This window comes from Coniophora puteana, assembly GCF_000271625.1.
Source record: "Coniophora puteana RWD-64-598 SS2 unplaced genomic scaffold CONPUscaffold_3, whole genome shotgun sequence".
Classification (NCBI taxonomy): Eukaryota; Fungi; Basidiomycota; class Agaricomycetes; order Boletales; family Coniophoraceae; genus Coniophora; species Coniophora puteana.
The window spans coordinates 2,061,456-2,081,366 of NW_006913055.1; the positions used below are offsets into that span (position 1 = coordinate 2,061,456).

Below are 19,911 nucleotides of genomic sequence, written 5' to 3' on the forward strand. Positions count from 1 at the left end.
ATTCTCAGAACGGAGAGTGAATAACTTTGAGCAAATCCAGGATCCGACGGCTCTGCATGATCAAGCCAGCACGCCGATTGGTTGACTCTCCATCAGCCACCACCCACTGTCCAATGCCCCGATGTTTGACGCTTTGGAACGCCAACTACTTCCCCACAGGTGAAAACTCATTCATGGACATGCCGAACGTTCTTCTCATAAATAGTGGTATTCCACGAGGACCCTACAGAACGCAAGGGTATATGTGCAGATTTATTTACATGGATAATGATATTAAATACAATCCACCGCATCCTCTCACGAATAACGGATCTGAAGATGGCGCAGGCGTGCAAACCGTGTCCTCTCATCGCCAATATGGTGTCGCGCCGACCGTTTACTTGGGGATGTTGGAGGTGGTACCGGGGCAGAGAGTGAGGGTGATAGCGGTGTTGCCGCAGGTGAAGTCGACGTTGTCGGCGGGGGTGTATCCGGCGGCACCGTCGTTGTCGGGGAAGGCGTACGCGTTGGTGCACGACTTGTAGTAGAAGGGCGAGTTGGGGCCGGGGCCGGCGTTGCTCACGCAGCCACCGTTGCTGGCGGGGAGCGCACCGCCCGAGCAGGCGTCCGAGGACGAGCAGCAGGGCGAGAAGCAGGAGTTGTCAGGGCCAGTTACAGGCTGTTATAGCAACGTCAGCATCTCATGCAAGCGGTCCTGTTTTTAAGCAACTTACGCAGCCGCTGGGAAGAGTGCAGGCGAAGGCGGAGCAGCCAGAGTCAGCGGAGGAGATCTCCATTCCGACGTTGTAACCGTAGATCAGCGAGATGTCGTAGGTGACGGAGCCGGGGACGGCGTTCTGTACGAAACAAAACGTCGGTTAGAAAAAAACAAAGCTCACGAGCAGAAGAAAAGCAAAGAAACTGACGAAGTTGAACTCGGCACGCGAGAAGGGGGTCTGACCGTCCCAGGTGGGGCCACCAGTCGTGCACGTGTTGCCATTGCAGCCCGTGCCGACGTTGATGGCACCGTCCCAGTCGCTGGAGATGTGCATGTCGTTGGTCGCACCAGCGGCGACGTTGACGTTGTTGTCGATCGTGCCGAAGGAGCTCTGGGTAAAGAGCGTGACAGCGTCAGAGCACTTGTTGACGACATTGACGGACTGGGCAGAGGCGACGGCCGCGATAGCAGCGATAGAGAGGGCACGGAAGGCAGACATTGTGATTAAAGAGGATGAAGTGGATGTGCGACTGTGGAAGAGCTGTGGACAACAGAGGAGCTGGAAGATGTTTTTCCCCCCGGTGAAACAGTCCCTCTTTTATACGATTTTAAGACCAGTGCAACAGGTGATGAAGACCTCAAAGACATGATGCCCTTGTTGCCTTTGGAGGGTCTGGTATAACTTTGCCAGCACAGCAGCTTCCAACGATGTCAGAGAAACAGACGCGCTCAGGTGTGCAGAAGACATCAAGTCATGCGATGGCTCCACCTAGTAGAGTACTAGCGAGAGGCAGTACCGAGAGGGTTGCCGGGAGAGACGCGGGCATCAGCCCCGAAGATTGTTAAGATCATTGAGTGGAGAGGCCGACGAACGCGAAAAGTGTAAAGTAAAGGCATTTGGTGGTGGAGCAGCGAGTTAATTTTAGCTCAAGAGTTGAGAGTCGGTGGAGTTGTGACTTGGCATAAACGAGAGTGGACCAAGGTGCGGTCTCTAGTGCGATCCACCGCGGTGATGTAAGCTTGATTCAGGTTGCTAGATGTTGGGAGGAGGAGGAGAAAGATCACCGCCACCTTCGAGTACCATCCTACTTACATTCAAACCCCGCCGCAACGGAGGTTAATACGAAGCCGCTCACCAGTACTCAGTTCCGATGTCCCAACTTATGTCTAACAAGTAAAAACGCGATACACCTTTGAACTACGCATCGTAAACCGAAGTACTGGAAGCAAATCTCTCCGATTAATCGTTTCTCCGATTCTCAATCCACCTTGTCCAATGCCTCGTGCCATATGCACATCTTGATTACTTATCCGCAGTCCCAGATCCATAGCAACTCGAAACGCGGGTAGTGAGTCACGAACGCTCTCATGCGACTCTCGTGTGTATGTTCTCGAGCTCAGTCTACTCCACCACGGCGCCCACATGCCACCCAATTCCGAATTCTTACATCGCCATACACGCGTAAGCGCGGAGAAGTTTCCACTGACAGCTGTCATCGGATCTGCAGGCACCGGCGTCGGTCTCCTTGTTCCCCGTGTCCCTGGGGCGATCATTGCTGTCTGCTTGCCACGTTACGCGTCTGCCGAAACCTGTTCTATTCATAGCGTCCACTTTTGAGGAAAGCTCACTCCACCCAAAAAATCTGGGGTTTGATCCTCCTACAGCATCATATCCACGCGCAACAATTGACAGCTCAACATCAGCACGCAGAATAGGAACAGCCGGTAAACTGAGGTGAATTGGTGGGCTAGATGCAGTCAGCAGTCGGACGAACAATGGTCAACGCTCTCCTTCCCTACTTGCCATCCATCTCCTTCAGAAACGGATACACTTCCTCCCCTTTCTGCGGCACGCTTACTCCCATGATGCGGTACTGCTCGCCCATGCCAAGTGGGTCGATGAGACGCTTCGAAGCAGTCTCGATCGCCCGCCTGCGGTCATCGCTCTTCGCGCTCTGCATGAGCACACGCGTGCGAAGGTCGATGCCCATCCGCCGCAAGTAGTTGCCTTGGCTCAGCGTACCGTGCGTCGTAGCTGTGTCACGCCCACTATCTTAGCCCATAGGGTAAATACTGGATTAGAGGTCCACCCACCAGAGTCCTTGAACGACTCCTTCAGGAGTGCAAAGTCGACATCCGCAGTGATGTCGCACTCGCCCGGTGACGTAAAGATGTCGACCTGCCTATGCTCCTTGAAAGCCTGTGCCATGCCCGACACATCAGTCTAACATGTATCCGACGCTACAGGCCCGAGGTGACTTACACGCAATGAATCCCCCAACACGTGCTCTTTTCCGTAGTCCACGACAAGCCCTGCGCCGCCGCCAGGAGTGAGCAGCTCGCCTATGGTGTGCGCAGCTTTGGCGGATGCGGCGGACACCTCGATCCGCGTTCCGACAGGAAGCTCGGCAAACCTCGGAGAAAATGCTGCGAGTAGTTGAGACGACGCGGTCGGCTGCGGCGAGAGTACACGCGTCCAACGTGCGGAAGTTGCAGGTGGGGGTAAGGGAGAAGTTGAAGGTTCCGTCGATGATGATACCGGCGAGGATTCCGCCGTTGACCCGTCCGCTGCGGTCGAGTCGACTGAAGGTCGTGCGTACTTTATGCTCGGGTCATCAGAGGGCGCAATCATGATCTCGTGCCAGCCTTGCTCTGTGCGCTGGACAGTGTCTGATCAATGCACTTGACGTCTCGGCGCTTTCAGGCCAACGCACCTCGATGACTTGGACCGGCAGCGCGTCGAAGAACTCGTGAGCGATGAAGAGGGTGTACTGTTCTGGGTCCGAGGGGACGTCAGCGAGCCAGTCGTACCACTTGAGATCCCAGCCTCTTGAACGGGCGGCATCCCCTAGCCTCTCTTCTTGTAGTTTTTGCATATGAAGACTCGAGTCCACTAGGTGGATACCTGTAAATTGTGGTAATATCGACGCGAAACGCGGAAGAACCTACGTTATGGAGGTAACCCAGTCACATGCATCAGCAAGAAGACTCCATAGAGAATGAGACAGGGCTCACGTGCAGACATATGTCCTCGAGCATTGTCCCGCGTCCAGGGCCAAGCTCTACGATGCGGAACTTTTTCTGAGGCGCATTGGTCGACCAGTGTTCAAGTAGCCATACTCCAATGAGCTGCCCGACATTATTTGGCGTGCGATTTACGACGCTACATGCTCGTCACCTTTTGCTGGCGAGATAATCGTGGCGGTATACGCACCTCGGCGAAGACCTGGCTGATCTCAGGGCTGGTCACAAAGTCGCCAGATGCGCCGAACACGCTGTGGGCAGGGTTCGTGTAGTAGCCATGCGTTGGGTGCGAGAGGCAGAGCTGCATATACGTCGAGAAAGAGACGGGGCCAGTCGCCTGTGCTGGAGGTCAGACTGCGCGCCGTGGACTGAGTCGCGGAATGACGCGCCTTTACGGTCCCGAGCAGAATCTTCTCTACTTCGGTTATGACATGAGACGACGGGCTAGGTGTAGCCGGAGCCGTGTAGGCGCGTGTTGGGGCAGTGAATGCATGTCTAGCCAAGTTTCTGCGCTGAGCCAGAATAGTGCGTAGCCTCGGAAGCATCTTGAGTGAGTCAGTGGCTGTCAAAGTGAAACGCTGCAAGTTTAGGTTCGGAGCGGTGCAAGAGGCGGGAATCGAAGTCGCGTCTCGGCGGGTCCGAGGGTGACGCGGGGTGACTTACGCCAGCAATTTTCTGGTTTTTATAGATTGCACACGATCAGCCAATGAGCCTCACCATCTGACGAGTCCACAACCCGCGCTCTTCTACTCTACTTTTCTCTAGTCTTTCTTTTCTTTCAGCAGCACAACACCTCTTTCTCTGTAGCACTAATTGTATCCCCTCTACTCATGGCTACCCGTACGTATCACCCAGCATACACCCACCGATAAGGACCTGGTGATCTGATTATGTCTCTTTTTTCTCTATAGGCATCCAGTTCGAGAACAACAGCGACATCGGCGTCTTCGCCAAACTCACAAACAGCTACTGCCTGGCTGCAATCCAAGGCAGCACAAACTTCTACTCCGCCTTCGAAGCAGAACTCGGAGATGTCGTCCCCATCGTGCACACCTCCATCGGTGGTACTCGCATCGTCGGACGCATGACTGCCGGTCAACAATCTCTCGTTTACGCTGTATCCAGCGTCAGATCTGATATTTATCACTGTCTCAACAGGCAACCGGCACGGTCTCCTCGTACCATCCTCGACGACCGACCAGGAGCTCCAACATCTCCGCAACTCCATCCCGGACGCTGTTGCCATCCAGCGTGTCGAGGAGCGTCTCTCCGCGCTCGGCAACGTTATCGCCTGCAATGACTACGTCGCTCTCGTCCACCCGGACGTCGACCGCGAGACGGAAGAGATCATCGCTGACGTCCTCAAGGTCGAGGTCTTCCGTCAGACCATCGCCGACAATGTCCTTGTCGGCTCCTACTGTGCCATCACCAACCAGGGCGGCCTGGTCCACCCCAAGACCAGTGTGCAGGACCAGGATGAACTGAGTAGCTTGCTCCAGATCCCCTTGGTGGTGAGTCTTGCATTGCCGGCGGTTATCTACGAAGGGGCTGCTAAAAGTTGAGATGGCACGCAGGCGGGAACTGTAAACCGTGGTTCAGACGTGATTGGAGCAGGCCTGGTCGTCAACGATTGGTGTGCGTTCACTGGTCTAGAGACGACCGCCACCGAAATCAGCGTGATTGAGGCGACATTCAGTACGTTTATTCTATGGGCTGCCAGGTATGCATCTCGATGCTGACGCTGTTCGCAGAGCTCCAGGGCCAAGAGTCGTCAGCAGTTATCGGCGAGATGAGAGACTCGCTGATCGACAACTGGGCGTAAGCCCCTGCCTGCATGCGCTCTGTGCATACAAGCATCCTCACCGGTTTTGTCTTTGCTCTGTCGCTTTCGCTTTATTGCGAATAATCATCTGTCGTGTTGGTCAGAAGTCAAAATTTTTATTGTATCCATATGTTGGAATAGAATAGCAATGGACAATATACCCGCACGTTTCTACGTCAACTTCACGCTTCTATCTCTAAATGACGAGGGAAAGCCCAAGAGCAAGAGAAGTTCAAACTATGGGAATACCCCAGAATTCTTGATAATGCCTTGCCAGCTCTTGAGGACATAAGACCCAAACAGTGCGGTCTCGCCAAATGCCTTCTCCAAGGCCGAGCTGTTCTCTAGCAATGAATCTAGGAAAGAATACGTCGTACTTGGAGAATTCAACTGATGGAGCTCTACGAAGGCACGAACAATGTCAGATGCATCAAGTCCTTGAACGAAATGAAGGACAGTAGCTTACCCGCAGCGAGGTAGATGGCAGAGGCAGAGGCGCGCTGCGTATACCACTCGAGCTGTACAGGAGTCAGTGTGCATGCCCATGGATCTTAGGTATGAGGACTGACCTCTCTTGCCTCCCTTTGTGCGAACCAACACGCGTCATTACCAACCTCGGCCGCATGCTTGAGCACAGGGACTGGGTCAACAGGTAGAATATTCGATGAGGTCGCAAGTAGTGCAAAAGCCTTGCGCCCGTATCATCAGCAAACTTTCCAAGGACAAAATACAGGCACTAGAGGCGAAAGCAGCTTACCTGGGGTAAATGCTGCAGCACGGGCTCGTTCTGCTCGAGCCGGGTGCGCAGGAGGGTGCGCATGTCATGAGCCGGCGCGGCCTTCATCGTCTGGCGCGCGTCTGCCAGCCACGCGTGGATGAGTTTCCGGCTGGCATCGTCTCCGCTGCCAAAGAGGGCGGTCACGGCGGTGTCGGAGAGGGGCCGTTCATGGGGCTCCGGGAGGGAGAGGACGGAGCGGGCGAGGGCGGTGCGCGTGAAGCCGTTTGTTCTGACGAGCGGGAGGGCGAGCTGAAGCAGCCTTGTACTGTTTTAAAGAAATTAACGCGTCGCATTAGACATAATATTGATGAGAGCAGAAACAAGGACACGGACGGAGAGGAGGAGGCCATATGTTTGACGGACGCGGCGAGGGAGACGGGCCAATTGTACCCGATCCGAATTATAATCTCTTGTTCCTCTACTGATCTTTCGCTTCAGCCACTGCCTGTCTCTTCCTGTACACCTCTGTACACTATCCCACCTGTATCCTACCCTCCCTCGTTTTAAACACGCAAAATGTCTGACTGGGGTATGCTCATCTTGTCCGAAACTTGCTCTTCAGAATCTAATCAGCTCGCTCTAGAAAATTCATCTGGTGACGAGGCTAAAGCCCCTGCTGCCGCTCCCGCACCCGCAGCACGCAGACCACCCGTGAAGAGCAAGTGGGAAAACGAAGACAAGGAGGACTCGGACCCCGTCGTACGTCTTATCTCTTGAACCGCTCGCTGTACCCCTCGTTCATCCGCTGTGCCCTCCCTGTCACTTCACGTCGCACCCGCGTCGATAGTCCGACTGGGAAAAGTCCTCTGAAGAGGAAGAGGAGGATGAGCAGCCCGTACGCGCCGTCACCGCCGCACCGCCAAAGAAGAAGGGCACTATCAAGCAGAAGATCGCCGAGAAGGAGGCCGCACGCGCAGCGCGCTCCGCCGAGGACGGCGACGACGACGACGACGTCTACGACGAGGATCTGGTGCTCGATCCCCGCGAAAAGGCGCGTCTCGACAAGGAGCGCGAGATCAAGGCCGATCTCGACAACGCCGCGTCCTTGTTTGGCAGCGTGGCTGTCACCAGTGCGTGATCTGTTCCCTCCCTGCCTTCATCTGGCCCTGGCAGATTGGTCTCATGTGTCGCATGTGTTGCTACAGGCTCATCCTCCAAAGATCTTGACGCGCTTCTGACCGCCGACCCCCGGTCGAAGGAAGACTTCCAACTTTTCTCGTCCCGCATCATGGAGTTCATCATCAAGCGACATCAGGACAAGCCCGCTTATCCCATGTTTGTCGAGCACCACGCCCGCGAGATAGCCCAGTCACTTCGTGACGTCGAGATTCGCAAGGCTGCAAGTGGCCTTACTACCCTCGCCAACGAGAAGCAGAAGGAGGCGCGCGACAAGGCGAGCGGTAAGAAGAAGCCCAAAGCGAAGCCCGCCCTCGGTGTCGCCAAAGCGACGAAAAAGTATGTCTTGCTTGCCTTCTCCTTTGTACATCACTCACCGTCCCGCAGAATCGACACGGCTACCTACGATGATCCATTGGATGACTTCGGGAACAACCCAGACGATTTCATGTAGAATACCCGCCATATACTTCGCGCCACTTACTTATCTACTGTAGCAATCGGTCATGCATCATCAATAGAAGCGGCAACTTCTTGATCTACATTTTTGATAGGAAACGCGGTTCATTGCGTCACTCGTCGCCATCCCCGTCGCCATCGTCGCTTTCATCCTCCTCATCGTTGGCAAGCCCTATCAGACCGCCGTTGCCCTCCTTCTTCTCTTTGAGCTCCCGACCTGCAGCCGCGAGCTTACTCGAGAACGCCTTGCGCACGCCAAAGTTGGATCCAACATCCCAGATTTGCATCATTGCTTTCGAACCGGCCGCAGCCAGAGTGAGAGGATCGTCTGGTGACCAGACCGTAGAGAAGATCTTGCCCTTTAACGAACACGCGTCAGCATATGTTTTGCTCATCAAGCAGAGACTTACAACTCCCAAGTCCCGTGAAGTCACGAGGCTGACTTGCTGCTTTCCGTTCGCTGCTTCGTCGACATTCCAAATCTTGACCACTTTATCCGTGCCTCCCGTGCAGATACAACCCCGTATGTGTGGGTTAATGTCAATCGCGGACGCGGCACCATCATGAGCAGATATAGTGAAACGAGCAGGGGATGACGATTTCAGGTCGGATGGCAATGTCCGTGCGTCAAAGTTGAGAATGTGACCGTTCTCCAGCGAAACCTAGTGCGGCGTTGGATGAGCTGAGCATAACAAGTATCAAATGAACTCACATAGAAGCTGTGACTTTCCCAAGGATCCCATCGAAGGGCTTCCACATCTGCACCCAAGACAGCCCCGACGCCAGCGTCGGGCGCTCGGGAGTCAAATAATCGAACCGTCCGGTCATAGCTCCCGGAGAGCAACACGGTCGGTTCCCGTTGGTTCCACTGCACCGCCTGCACTTTATCCTTGTGCACCGAGAAACTCCGTATCGCTGCAATCCCGCGCCCCGCATCCTCACCCTCCGTAGGCGCCGCCCTGCTCAGGTCCCAAAGCTTGACAGTCCGATCCGCGCTCGCACTCGCAAGCAGCTGCCGATGCGTGCGATTCCACGAGAGTGCGAGCACAGCGTCGACGTGGTGCTCGTCTACCGTCGCCCGGTGCTTCGCCTTCTTGCGCTTCTTCTTGCCTGTGCCCGCGGGCATCGGCACGTGCGCGGCGGTCTTGTCGGGGCGTCCGAGCACCGCGTCGGGATACATGCTCTCGACGACGTCGAGCGACCAGATCTCGATCTCGGGGTCGAGCGTGCCGACGGCGATATAGCTCCCGAACTCGCGAGCTGCGCCATTTTGTGCGGTCGTGGAGGAGGAGGCGGGCGGGAAGTCAAGCCACTCGAGGCAAAGGGGGAAGTTGGGAAGCATGAGGTCGTGGTGTACGAAGAGGTTTTCTTCGGACTCGTCGTAGATGTAGATCTCGAGCTGGGATATATCGTCTTCGGTTTTGGCGGCGACAATGAGATTGTCGGTGGGCATGACTTCAAGGTCCTGACGCTCTTCATCTTCGTCATCCTGATAACTACGAGATAAGTCCACTAGACCCGAAGGGATGGAAAACTGGACGTCCCTCCTTCAATGTGATATAAGGATCCTCTGCGTTATCCTTATAGAATGTCAAACCTTTGATATTGGTGAAAGGCCCTATTCCGTGGCGAGATGATAAGGCGCCATGTTTGCAAACATCAACCCTGTGACATACCGTCGATTTTGGTTTCGTCCTCGTCATAATCGTCGAGATTGTACTCGGCAAGATCATCGCCTCGAGTTTTGCCGTTTGTTACACCAGGCTCTTGGTCAACCGCCATGGAATCATCTTCCTCGCTGTCAACATGAGTCCCCTTGAGGCCCGATCAGCACAAGGAGCACGCACTCACTCAACCCATTCGCCCTCTCCTCCCGCGCCCTCTGTTACATCATCATCGTCATCCGGCTCAACGCCCCTCCCCATGGATGTTGCGGCTTCATGTGCGCGCTGCAGCTCTGTCCGTGCATCCTCGAGCTCGATCTGGGCGAGTGCGCTCACGCGCTCAAGCTCGCTCTCGTCCAACACATATTTACTGGGATGGCGGGTGGACACACCGCGCTTCACCCTGACAGGACAAGAGTTGCGTTAGTGTCTGGTGTGTTTTCGATGAAGCAACCTTTAACTTGCCATGCTATCGAGGAAATGAGACTGCTCATTTGACGGCCTCCCAAACGCTTGACAAACACAAGGCGTATCTCGAAAAACTTGATCAGTGTGCTTTCCTCTTCCGGGAGTAGCCCCTATTTCAGACTCGGAGGCTTTGCGATTTCTGACGCGACTTTTGCTCGCGACTTGAGCTGCAACTTAAACTGGTATGCCGACCCAACGCCGACCTCAGGCTGTACCACTGGCATGACAATCGCAAACTCGAAGCAACCGTTTTGCCCGCCTTCGCGCTCGAATACGTAGACCGGCCTTCTCGGGGACTGGCGTTCTTTTGACACTGCTATTCTGGCTTGATCTGCGCCTGCTTGGGTCTTGTTCTTGCGCCGGACAGCCTTCGCTCATGGCTTTATGGCGACGCGCTCTTACATCGCTCTGATGAAAGACTCCTCATTGACTTGGCATCGGAGAACGTCTCGGTACAAGAGAAGAAGGCACTGGTGCATCAGCGACGATCCTGAAACACCGTGTCCGTGAAACCCTTGCCCCTGCAAAGTGGTTGTGTGCGGCCATGAAGGCCGCGCATCTATGCTCTTGACTGATTAGAAAAACTTGGGATGATATAAAAGCGAGCTGGGAATGGCTCCAGCAATATCAGCACCTCCACTTCCATCGTCTAAACTCAAACAGCTTCTCTGCGCTTGCTAATATTTGCCTATAAACAAACTCATCTCTCTATAATGTTGTTCAACAAGGTTTCCATGCTCGTCGTTGCGGCGGTAATGTCCGCTTCCTTTGCCGCCCCTGTGGTAAGTTATCTAGCATGTTCGAAGCGGCGAGCTTATCTGACGAAATTCTCTGCTTTTCTTTGTTCAAAGCCTGACACAGCTGGAGGAGTAAGTCTTATCAAAACTTGGCCCTCAAGCAATGGCTCATTTTTTATGCAGCTTGATGTTTCTCCCGACGGCATAGCCGTGAGGTCCCCCCTCAACAAGGACTGGCTTCGTGCTAGTACTGTTCGCTCTCCGCCAAACAACACGCGCCGTCACCCTCCGAACAACACGCGCCGCCACCCCCCCAACAACACCCGTCGCCACCCACCGAATAACACGCGTCGTGCTGGGACTATTCGCTCGCCACACCCGCCGAACAACACCCGCCGCCACCCGCCGAACAACACTCGCCGTCACCCACCTAACAACACCCGTCGTCATCCGCCCAACAACACACGCCGCCACCCCCCGAATAACACTCGCCGTCACCCTCCTAACAACACTCGCCGTCACCCTCCCAACAATACCCGCCGTCATCCGCCCAACAACACTCGTCGTCACCCTCCCAACAACACTCGCCGTGAGGCACTCGACATGACCAAGCGCTCTGTGTGTTATCTCTTTCATTGTTTTAATATGACATATGATCTGACCATATCGTTTAGCTTGCTGATGATCTCGACTAAACTGTCCGTCGGTGGTGACTGACGGGTTGTTTACTTTGGCTGAAGCTTGCCAAGTAAGCAGGAGATGTCAAGAGTTCCCGTTTCCTCTCTCTTGCCTTGTAATCACCTTTGTGCACGTAAATCATTCATATTTATTATGCGTTGAGCAAGCTTGTAAAAGCGTCTACCTAATATAGCGTATACGTATACGTATTACCCACTCTTTCCTTCGTTACCGTATAAAATTACCAACTATTGTCTTTCTTTCATTTTCCTCGTGTGATGTGATTGAGTGACTAGCTGTGTTGTGATTACAGTAACAAGCGCACTACAAGTGAACGGGACAGGGTGCCGCAGCATAAAAGATCTCTCGTCGGCCAAGTCTGTTCAACCATTCCCGAGTCAGAAGCTTTTGTACGCTGCAATGTTCGGTTGTCCACGATAGCTCCGCAATAAACCATCAAATATTCAGGGCATGATAAAATTCAGTAAATCACAATTGCGTTTTCATTGTCTAGATTTAGCGATGCTAAAGTGGCGGATACATAAGTTACACGATCAACAGTATCTAGGCGATTCATGAAAGTAACCGGAGTGGAAACACTCATATTTGACATGTAGATGAGGAAAACCGTCCATTTTTAGCACTACGTTCCGGAGCGATATGGACGGGGGCCAGGGAAGGATAAGTCTCTGCCACATCCTTGGAGACTCAGAGGTTGCACCGACTCGCTCGCTGAGCGCTCCCGAGCCGTTACCGCCGCTTCCAGATTGAGCCCAGGGATTCCTGACATGGAACGACTGAGCTTCAGCTCATCGGCAGACGCTCCAGCCACCCCATCCGCTCCAATATAGTATCGAGCGTTCATCATTGCTAGGAACGAGTTAATGTACACCGAATAAGGGTTAGTCGGACACTTCAGCTCGCAAGAGAAACGGAGACTCGTACGCTCGATGACAGCAAGATCAACGCCGAGGAAAATGAAGTTGTGAGGCATGGCTGCACACTGCGAATAGCGGTTTTTAAGCATAGACATCGACTGGCATCATGTCGTCGTCGTACCGTAATGATAATGGTGAGAGAGCAGATACTGTGATATATTGCGGCAAAGTATTTGAAAACAACCTGATAAGGGCGAGAAGTTACTCACCTTGTCAAAAGACCCGTGTCTAAGACGAAGGTCATGATCTTTAACACGATGGAGTCGGGCCTGACAAAGAGTCATTGGCAATTAAGAGACATTCACAAGGTGTAGTATGCGCACGATGCGAAACCTGTACGTGTGGAGGCCAAGAGATAACATAGGGAACCGGCAATGAATATGTCGACCACGGCGGTTATAGCAAATGTAGTATAGACCGCCCACTGCTCACATTGGTTTGCTGTTTAACGAACGTCACATTAGCAGCCAAAAAAAATACCCTACCTCCAAATGCGTCAGGTCAGTCCACAGGTTGCAGTTGAATCTAAGATAAGTACATCAGTAAAACCAGGAGGGACAGCTCGATTATGAAGACAGCTTACGTTGCCCATATTAACACTATCAGGCAGAGTAGTCGTTAGCAGTTAAGTGCGTAAGGTGAATCTGTGACCGTACTATCGAAGTTGCTAGAAACGCATGTCAGGTGTATTCCAAAAGGGTATCCGCATACTCACCAGTAATTAGAGGGATTATCACAACCACCTAACACGGATGGATAAAATGCAGCAATGTCACGGCGAAGTAGTAGATGCCCTTACGGCCACGGTTGACAGAAGCTTGCTACATCCGTTGCTCACTAGGATCCACAATAAGCCAGGCTAGTTTCGGGGTAGAGCAATTCTCTTACAAATCCGTAGACGATGGATGTATAGACTGAATGCCATTGGAAAATCGGACGGTAAACATACACGGACGCATTTGATTCAGGTGATAAATCCAATCTTCGAAAGTGAAGACTCACTATTAATTTCAGTAGATTTCGATTTCATCACGTACATGTGAATGGAGTGAACCATGGCGACCTAGAGTATGCCCTCAGCTCTAGTTCTCTTTTGGAATGAACCAATGCATCGAAAACTCACAGCGACAACAACATGTGCCTGAAGGAAGATCACGGATATCAATCAGGCCCTAGACGAAGGCAAAGGACGCGAGTGACTACGAACCTTGAAGCTCCAAACCACCCAAGCTAAGGAGAGTATATCGGCATAGTCCGTGATGAGATAGACGTAAGTCATATGAACGATGAATGCAAGGTGCAAGGTATCCATGAACCTGCGCATATCAGATAACAACTCGATGGGACTTGCAGGGCGCTGGTCACAAACCATAACATCCACACCTGTCCAACGAGAGGAAAGAAGATCAAAGAGAAATAGGATGCAGATTTCAACACCCCTGTAAAGACTCGCACAGCTTGAGTACTTACGACGACTTTCCAAAGTGTGAATCGAGCTTCATGGGTATGGTTTCGAAGATATATAAAAGACCGCACAGTGCTGAAACCAAACAATCTGCATCGAGCGTTCAGACTGTGAGTGCTTGACGTGGGAAGTCGTAACTTACGTAGACGCGCCTACAAGTCCTATAAGAATTGCCCCGTAAGTGTCGTCGAGGGATGGGGTAGCTAGCAGGGGAGCGGACATCAAGGCGGGCGGATGCTAACGAACACAAGGAACCTTCCGCTTTATGTGAAACTGGCTGGGCTCAGGCTGTAGGGGCTTCTTTGACCGAGAACAGTGGAAGTAACAGTCAGAAGTGGAAACGACAGGCACCCATTGAGGATTGTTGCCAAAGTTGCCAAAGTTGCCAAAGTCCCAGGTTCATGGAAGGTTTTGACGGATCTACGAAAGGCTAGGCGCATTGATGAAAGGAGTCTCGCACTTTCTTGTGCCCCACACAATCGGCTTCATCCATGGCTAGGCCGCTGGATTGGTGTATGGTCAGATCTGGGGATGAATATGTGTCGCTGACACGGATGAAACTTGAGCAAAGTTTGAACCACATGTTAAGTTCTTCAGCTTGCGTGACAACATGTCTTGTTGTATGTGGGAACATGTGACATTCCGATCAAAGAATTCAAGCTAAGCTTTGTTGCCGTAGAAATTGAGTCAAAACTGCGCAAGCGTAGTAATCTCATGTGGAAGTTCTAAACCAAGCGGGAAGGCTGAGAACATGGCATGCAATGCATTGACGCGAAAGAGAGCGGAAGCGGAGATGACAGGCCAATGACAGGTCAACTTGAACCGCGGCCTCAATTGTGCGGGGTGAATTCCCTAATCTGGAGAGGACGGTAGGCGGAGCGGAAGTCTGAGGGGCATCTTGACCCCAGTGACTCTTCTCTAACAGTTACCTCCATCATCTACCTTGTCTCCCTGACCCTCCTGCGTCGTTCTTTCTCGCTCGTATCGCATGCGCCTTCCTCTCTGGTACTTGCTCGAAGCACTTTCGTGGTCGTCCCGACTCGGCACGACCGACCCAGCACCTCCTCCAGATAGGACTCTAACTCCATCCCAATCGACCTCGCTCTCGTTCAATCTACGACACGTTCACGCCCAATCAGCCAACTCTTCTCACATCCTCTTCGCCGACGTTCGACCACCCTCCTTATCGTCGCGGCGTTTAGATGAGCCCGAGCTCACTTTCACCCTTGACACTGAGACCATCCTTACACACCGACCGTCATCGCCAGCTGCCTTCTATGCTGCGCGTTCCGGCTCACGTCTCGCCCAAACCCCGATCGACCTCTGGGTACCGGATTCCATACCAGCGCCGAACACATCCTCACGCCACACCCTCCACACGTTGGCAAAGATGACTTCCAACGCGTATACGAGCCCAAGCGAGTCTGACTGGTATCCTCTTCCGTCGCCGTTCAACTCGACCAATGGCACTGCTCCCCCGTCGATACCATTTGGCTGGGAACCCGATGCTGATGGATTCAGAGGGCACATCTTCGTTTCCGAGGATAACGCGACCGTTGTAATCTCGATCAAGGGAACTTCTGCAGGATGGATATTCGGTGGTGGCGGCCCAACCGTGTCCAAAGATAAGCTCAACGACAACATGCTATTCAGCTGCTGCTGCGCCCGCGTTGGGCCGACATGGAGCACTGTTTGCGGATGCTATGGGGGTAGTGGGAAATGTGATCAGAGGTGTCTGGAGACTAGCGTTGCAAAGGAGAGTCTATTCTATAGCGTTGGTGTGGTGAGTGTTGTACCCTTTCTCCGTCTCTGTTACTGACTTTATAAATTCAGGATTTATACAATAACGTAACATACCTCTATCCCAATGCCAATATATGGCTCGTCGGACACTCGCTCGGAGGTTCTCTAGCCTCCCTTTTGGGTTCAACGTTCGGTTCACCGGTTGTTGCTTTCGAAGCACCTGGCGAACGCTTGGCCGCACAACGACTACACCTGCCAGGACCAGTAAGTCAGCCTTCCCCTCGCTGGACAGTGTACTGACCTACTTCTTAAAGCCGAACAACAATCACATCACCCATGTCCTTCACACTGCTGATCCTCTGGCTATGGGAACCTGCACGGGTGTCTCGAGCGTTTGCGGCATCGCGGGCTATGCGATGGAGTCGCATTGCCACATGGGTAATATACGCAGGTAGGTCGCTGTTTTCCCAGCAACTTGGCTGGCTCTAACGGCAGCCTATTTAGATACGACACAATTTCAAATCTCAACTGGGCGGCTGACATACGCACTCATGGGATCAGGGTCATCGTCGAGAAGCTCCTTGCAGACGACTGGAACACGCTCACCGGTCACAATGAGACTAAGGAAGTCCCAGATTTCGACAACGATGATGATTGCGTGGTACGTCTCCATCACGTCCGATTGCGTTGGGAATATGGCCATGACTCACTAGCACATTCGCTTCTAGGATTGTTATAACTGGGAGTTTGGTGATTATAAATAGTGGCCTCTCGTCGCGACGAGTACTTGAATTTAGACGATATATGGGGTTCAGCATGTAATATATAAGGGCGTATAATACACAAGGTCATAATTATGTCTGTCACGAATCCATTCCTTTGGTTTCATAAGTGCATGCGTAAACTCCGCTTGAGAGAAATTCCTGCAACACTGAACTAAGGTTATTGGAAGGTGAGCGGCAGAACAGATTTTACGCCTGTAGAATATTCTTTAGCCTTTCTCGGGTGGCGATATATTAGGTACGCTCTATGTGACGCGCGGAACGAATCGCTCCTGCTCCCCTCAGGAGCGCGGAGTTCTTCCATTCATCTTGAGCATGAGTAGTCTACCACAAATATATCACTTTATCGTGAATCTTTCAAGCAAAATTAACAAGTACTGTTGATCTCAGCCAATGCACTGTCCAGCTGTATGGTAGTAAGTTGAAGTTCAAGATCTACGTTCGCTGAGGAATGATGACTCTCAAACTCATTACCATAAAACCGCCTCACGTTGAGAATTATACGGGGACCGCACATGACCAGGGAAAACACCTGGCTTGCGTTGCAGACGACGATGTAGGCCGCCGCGCCGAGTGTATACTGGTAAGTCAGTGAGCAGGCGCATATGAGCATGTGACCGGGAAACAGATACTTACATGCTTGGCCTCATCATGAGGAAGTGCCCATCTCGAGGTCATGAAGAAGCAAGCCAAAATACTGATAAGCAGCGTCCGGATGAGCGGTATGCATCGTTGAGCGGCGCGCGCAGAACTCACATCACGAAATACACGATGTTGTCCCTGACCACCAAATGAAGGATATCATCCACAGACCACCTCAGGAGCCGTCGACGAGAGGCCTTGGCATTGGTGACGAATCGAATTAGGGTTAAGGCAAGCAGAACAAATTCCAGTAAGATGGGGCACAGGACGTCTAAGAACAACCTCCAAGGTTGGTCGTCCTTCGGAATCGCGGTAGAGCAATAGCCTTTACTTAGTGTTTGGTAGTACGCGGCGCCTGTGGAAATTTTACTTCTCTGAATTACTTCTGTTGTACTTGGCGAACATACCTGAGACCGAGACTAAGCCCACGGACAAGATGGAGGTGGCCTGAGCGATAACAAAGAGACTGGATAGAAGTATGCATATTACTTTTGACGGGCGATATAAGACGGAGACACGGCGTGTCATCAAGCCTACAATGAACAAAACTAGTAGCAGTTTCAACAGTTTAGAAATAAGAAATCTACCTTGAAGTAGAAATAAGAGCAACACCTTTGACGCATTCACAATCAAGCTCAATCGATCACCTGGTAGCACTCCCGTGAGGGAGTTGTATGCTCGAATGCATCATAAACTTACATCTTATGTGAACAAGTCAAAGTTTGAGTTGAGTTAGAGCTTGAATTTAACGAAGCCTTCTAGTCCAACTTACAGCTATGGCCGAAATCAGATAGAATATGTGCAATACTCATGGCCACCTTACCTTTTCAGAAAGAAACAGTGGCAGGTGATCGACTAACATGGCAGATTAATGGCAGATACTAGTCATATTCCTGCAAATAATCGAGAACACCGAGCCATAACTCACGTGCCAGCAGACTCCTCGAAGTCAGCCTACAGAATAATTCAATATTGGCGCAGAGACTTACAGCGAGAATACCATGCCCCAGTATCTCATCTAAGGCGGGTTTCAGCACTGTGATCGGACTCAACGCGAGGATCGTACCAGAAAGTATACGACTGCAGCGGGCGACAGTTTGTTGGTCTGAATTATATGTGGTAAGCCCCAAAGGCAAGGCATCATATCAAGCGCCACTACTAACCCATAGCAGCTCTACCTAACGCGGTGAAAATCCAATGTTTTGTTCAAGCTTTGAACTTCTAGCTTTTTTGGGAGCATAGCTTATCGCCTACCTCTAGACTAATGTTGATCACTGGGCACATGATATTAACCGCACAATTGTTGGCGCAAGATCTGCTAGTAGCTCACTATAGTCGTACAAGACGAGTGTCAACAACGCCACTGCCATCCACTCTTAGCCATGCAATGAATAAGCCCTTGGCATGTGACCTCACGCACCATCGCCATAACCCACAATCTGCGCGTACTGTGTTTTTGCAAGCGCCATTTCAGAGTAGGGAACCAGACCGAGAGCCATGTACAGTGCGTGCCCTAAAGAGTGAAAGGAATAACGGGAGGGACCGGTTTCGGACCCTTCGATCAAATACACTTGCCACTGAGTTCAGGGTTGGTGAGGCGTGTCGCTTTGAAGAGGGGCTGCACCAGCTGCAAGGCTGGTTGGTATCTCTGTTGTCTAAATTGAATGTGTTAATATGGGCATTAAAAAGAAGATTTCTGTTCTTTCGATTCAGTTCTCGTAGAGCATTCTGCCAAGGCTGAGACAGAACTTTAACCCGGCAAGCACACCCTAATGTTGAGTTGATAGCTGGTTTCGGCTTGAGACTAGGCAAACCAAAATCGATTGCGGCACGTTGTCCTAGTGTCGTATCCAAGGTCAGTTGCTTGAGGCATTGAAGCACGCATGTAAATGGAAGTCGGTAATTAAGCTGAATACAATGTCAACCTATGCGGAAAAGAACTATTTGAATCAATATATGGGCGTCAGACTCAGTGAGAGTTGATATGAGTTGGAAAGATAAACCTGCCTTCATCCCCGGGCCGTTCAGTGTCAAAAATGTTTTCAAGGCATGTCATAAGCCGAATTGAGATTGATGCAAGGGCATGTTCATCTGAAGTTCAGTACAAACCAAGGAAAGGGTCGATCGCAATGTTACGTCGTGGAGGATGTGCCATCTGCAACCTCGGGTGATCAGCGGTTGAGTACCAGTTAGGGTGCGCCTTTAGAGTGCTATTTAGTCTTTGATGCTGTTCGTTCGGACGTATGCATTTTAGACACTGAAGCTGGGATTGGTGGAGAATAGCTTGATGCAAATCAAGACGAACTAAGATAAGTATATGCGACAATATCGGACAGAACTAGGAACGACTATACGGGCACTGCATCAGCTGCTGTATCCCTTTCGGGCCCAACGTCAAGAAAAAGCGAATCGCGCACCTATACATCCCACTATTGAAACCTTATTAGCCGGGTGATCCCTAGTTACGTCCCGGCTAATTAGCCACCTTAGCCACTATATCCGCACACCGCAGGAAACACCTCTCCTTCTGCCCTTTTTTGTATAATACTATTTCTGGAGCTTCTCGTTGCCGCCAGGCACGTTGTCCTGATCATTCCCAAGTCCCGAACATTCCACCGGCATCTCGGCTCAACGCTCGGTTCCCTCCGGTCTGATCTCACGCCCCGCGCTCCTCCCGCCCCCCGCCAATTCCCCCGCCCTTTTGTCACACGTGGGATTTGCCACCCCAGTGAAATTTTACAAACTCCGCTCCGACTCGCTACGGAGCCGACCTCTCCCGTTTCTCTCTTTCTTCCCGCCCCCTACCTTCTCTCCCTCCTCCCGCCCCCTACCTTCTCTCCCTCCTCCCGCCCCTTCTCCGTCGCTGATGCCGTCCTCCCCGCCGACGCCGTCCCTCTT

General features: G+C 52.2%; 9 protein-coding genes across 9 annotated transcripts; 4 read left to right on the top strand and 5 right to left on the bottom strand.

Moving 5' to 3' along the window:
• Nucleotides 1-376: 376 nt before the first annotated feature.
• Nucleotides 377-1,196, bottom strand: CONPUDRAFT_151279 (Osmotin thaumatin-like protein; the record flags this gene model as incomplete). Its single annotated transcript, XM_007767809.1, has 3 exons — nt 377-658; nt 714-836; nt 906-1,196. The coding sequence occupies 3 exons, from the start codon at nt 1,194-1,196 to the stop codon at nt 377-379; spliced, it is 696 nt and encodes a 231-aa protein (XP_007765999.1).
• Nucleotides 1,197-2,360: 1,164 nt separating this feature from the next.
• On the bottom strand, nt 2,361-4,292 carry CONPUDRAFT_119948 (DUF185-domain-containing protein). Its single transcript, XM_007767810.1, has 7 exons — nt 4,111-4,292; nt 3,912-4,058; nt 3,704-3,826; nt 3,412-3,642; nt 2,961-3,356; nt 2,792-2,897; nt 2,361-2,732 (listed from the first exon to the last, which is right to left on the bottom strand). The coding sequence occupies exons 1-7, from the start codon at nt 4,264-4,266 to the stop codon at nt 2,494-2,496; spliced, it is 1,398 nt and encodes a 465-aa protein (XP_007766000.1). The 5' UTR covers nt 4,267-4,292; the 3' UTR covers nt 2,361-2,493.
• Nucleotides 4,293-4,461: 169 nt separating this feature from the next.
• On the top strand, nt 4,462-6,671 carry CONPUDRAFT_80650 (translation initiation factor 6). Its single transcript, XM_007767310.1, has 9 exons — nt 4,462-4,561; nt 4,633-4,815; nt 4,880-5,232; nt 5,296-5,416; nt 5,473-5,944; nt 6,010-6,061; nt 6,113-6,232; nt 6,301-6,586; nt 6,655-6,671. Exons 1-5 carry the CDS (start codon nt 4,552-4,554, stop codon nt 5,541-5,543), a joined length of 738 nt encoding a protein of 245 aa, XP_007765500.1. The 5' UTR covers nt 4,462-4,551; the 3' UTR covers nt 5,544-5,944; nt 6,010-6,061; nt 6,113-6,232; nt 6,301-6,586; nt 6,655-6,671.
• Nucleotides 6,672-6,837: 166 nt separating this feature from the next.
• CONPUDRAFT_151283 (translation initiation factor eIF3 subunit) lies at nt 6,838-7,891 on the top strand (the record flags this gene model as incomplete). Its single annotated transcript, XM_007767811.1, has 5 exons — nt 6,838-6,850; nt 6,905-7,020; nt 7,109-7,391; nt 7,467-7,776; nt 7,825-7,891. 5 exons carry the CDS (start codon nt 6,838-6,840, stop codon nt 7,889-7,891), a joined length of 789 nt encoding a protein of 262 aa, XP_007766001.1.
• CONPUDRAFT_100156 (WD40 repeat-like protein) lies at nt 7,873-10,078 on the bottom strand. The gene is made up of 7 exons (XM_007767812.1): nt 10,026-10,078; nt 9,748-9,963; nt 9,573-9,694; nt 9,432-9,514; nt 8,609-9,385; nt 8,307-8,558; nt 7,873-8,255 (listed from the first exon to the last, which is right to left on the bottom strand). Exons 1-7 carry the CDS (start codon nt 10,052-10,054, stop codon nt 8,010-8,012), a joined length of 1,725 nt encoding a protein of 574 aa, XP_007766002.1. The 5' UTR covers nt 10,055-10,078; the 3' UTR covers nt 7,873-8,009.
• A 213-nt stretch (nt 10,079-10,291) lies between these two features.
• Nucleotides 10,292-11,460, top strand: CONPUDRAFT_163427 (uncharacterized protein; the record flags this gene model as incomplete). Its single annotated transcript, XM_007767813.1, has 4 exons — nt 10,292-10,810; nt 10,880-10,897; nt 10,949-11,383; nt 11,440-11,460. Exons 1-4 carry the CDS (start codon nt 10,742-10,744, stop codon nt 11,458-11,460), a joined length of 543 nt encoding a protein of 180 aa, XP_007766003.1. The 5' UTR covers nt 10,292-10,741.
• A 481-nt stretch (nt 11,461-11,941) lies between these two features.
• On the bottom strand, nt 11,942-14,074 carry CONPUDRAFT_142611 (uncharacterized protein). Its single transcript, XM_007767814.1, has 13 exons — nt 13,989-14,074; nt 13,852-13,936; nt 13,751-13,764; nt 13,589-13,697; nt 13,505-13,522; nt 13,097-13,124; nt 12,965-12,980; nt 12,867-12,906; nt 12,705-12,805; nt 12,591-12,650; nt 12,503-12,530; nt 12,389-12,446; nt 11,942-12,313 (listed from the first exon to the last, which is right to left on the bottom strand). The coding sequence occupies exons 1-13, from the start codon at nt 14,066-14,068 to the stop codon at nt 12,087-12,089; spliced, it is 864 nt and encodes a 287-aa protein (XP_007766004.1). The 5' UTR covers nt 14,069-14,074; the 3' UTR covers nt 11,942-12,086.
• A 736-nt stretch (nt 14,075-14,810) lies between these two features.
• CONPUDRAFT_119960 (alpha beta-hydrolase) lies at nt 14,811-16,437 on the top strand. Its single transcript, XM_007767815.1, has 5 exons — nt 14,811-15,629; nt 15,680-15,853; nt 15,904-16,040; nt 16,094-16,250; nt 16,318-16,437. Exons 1-5 carry the CDS (start codon nt 14,835-14,837, stop codon nt 16,351-16,353), a joined length of 1,299 nt encoding a protein of 432 aa, XP_007766005.1. The 5' UTR covers nt 14,811-14,834; the 3' UTR covers nt 16,354-16,437.
• A 301-nt stretch (nt 16,438-16,738) lies between these two features.
• Nucleotides 16,739-18,512, bottom strand: CONPUDRAFT_71068 (uncharacterized protein; the record flags this gene model as incomplete). Its single annotated transcript, XM_007767239.1, has 9 exons — nt 16,739-16,951; nt 17,008-17,068; nt 17,128-17,368; nt 17,421-17,546; nt 17,786-17,787; nt 17,942-17,967; nt 18,003-18,118; nt 18,177-18,191; nt 18,434-18,512. The coding sequence occupies 9 exons, from the start codon at nt 18,510-18,512 to the stop codon at nt 16,739-16,741; spliced, it is 879 nt and encodes a 292-aa protein (XP_007765429.1).
• Between the last annotated feature and the right edge of the window lie 1,399 nt (nt 18,513-19,911).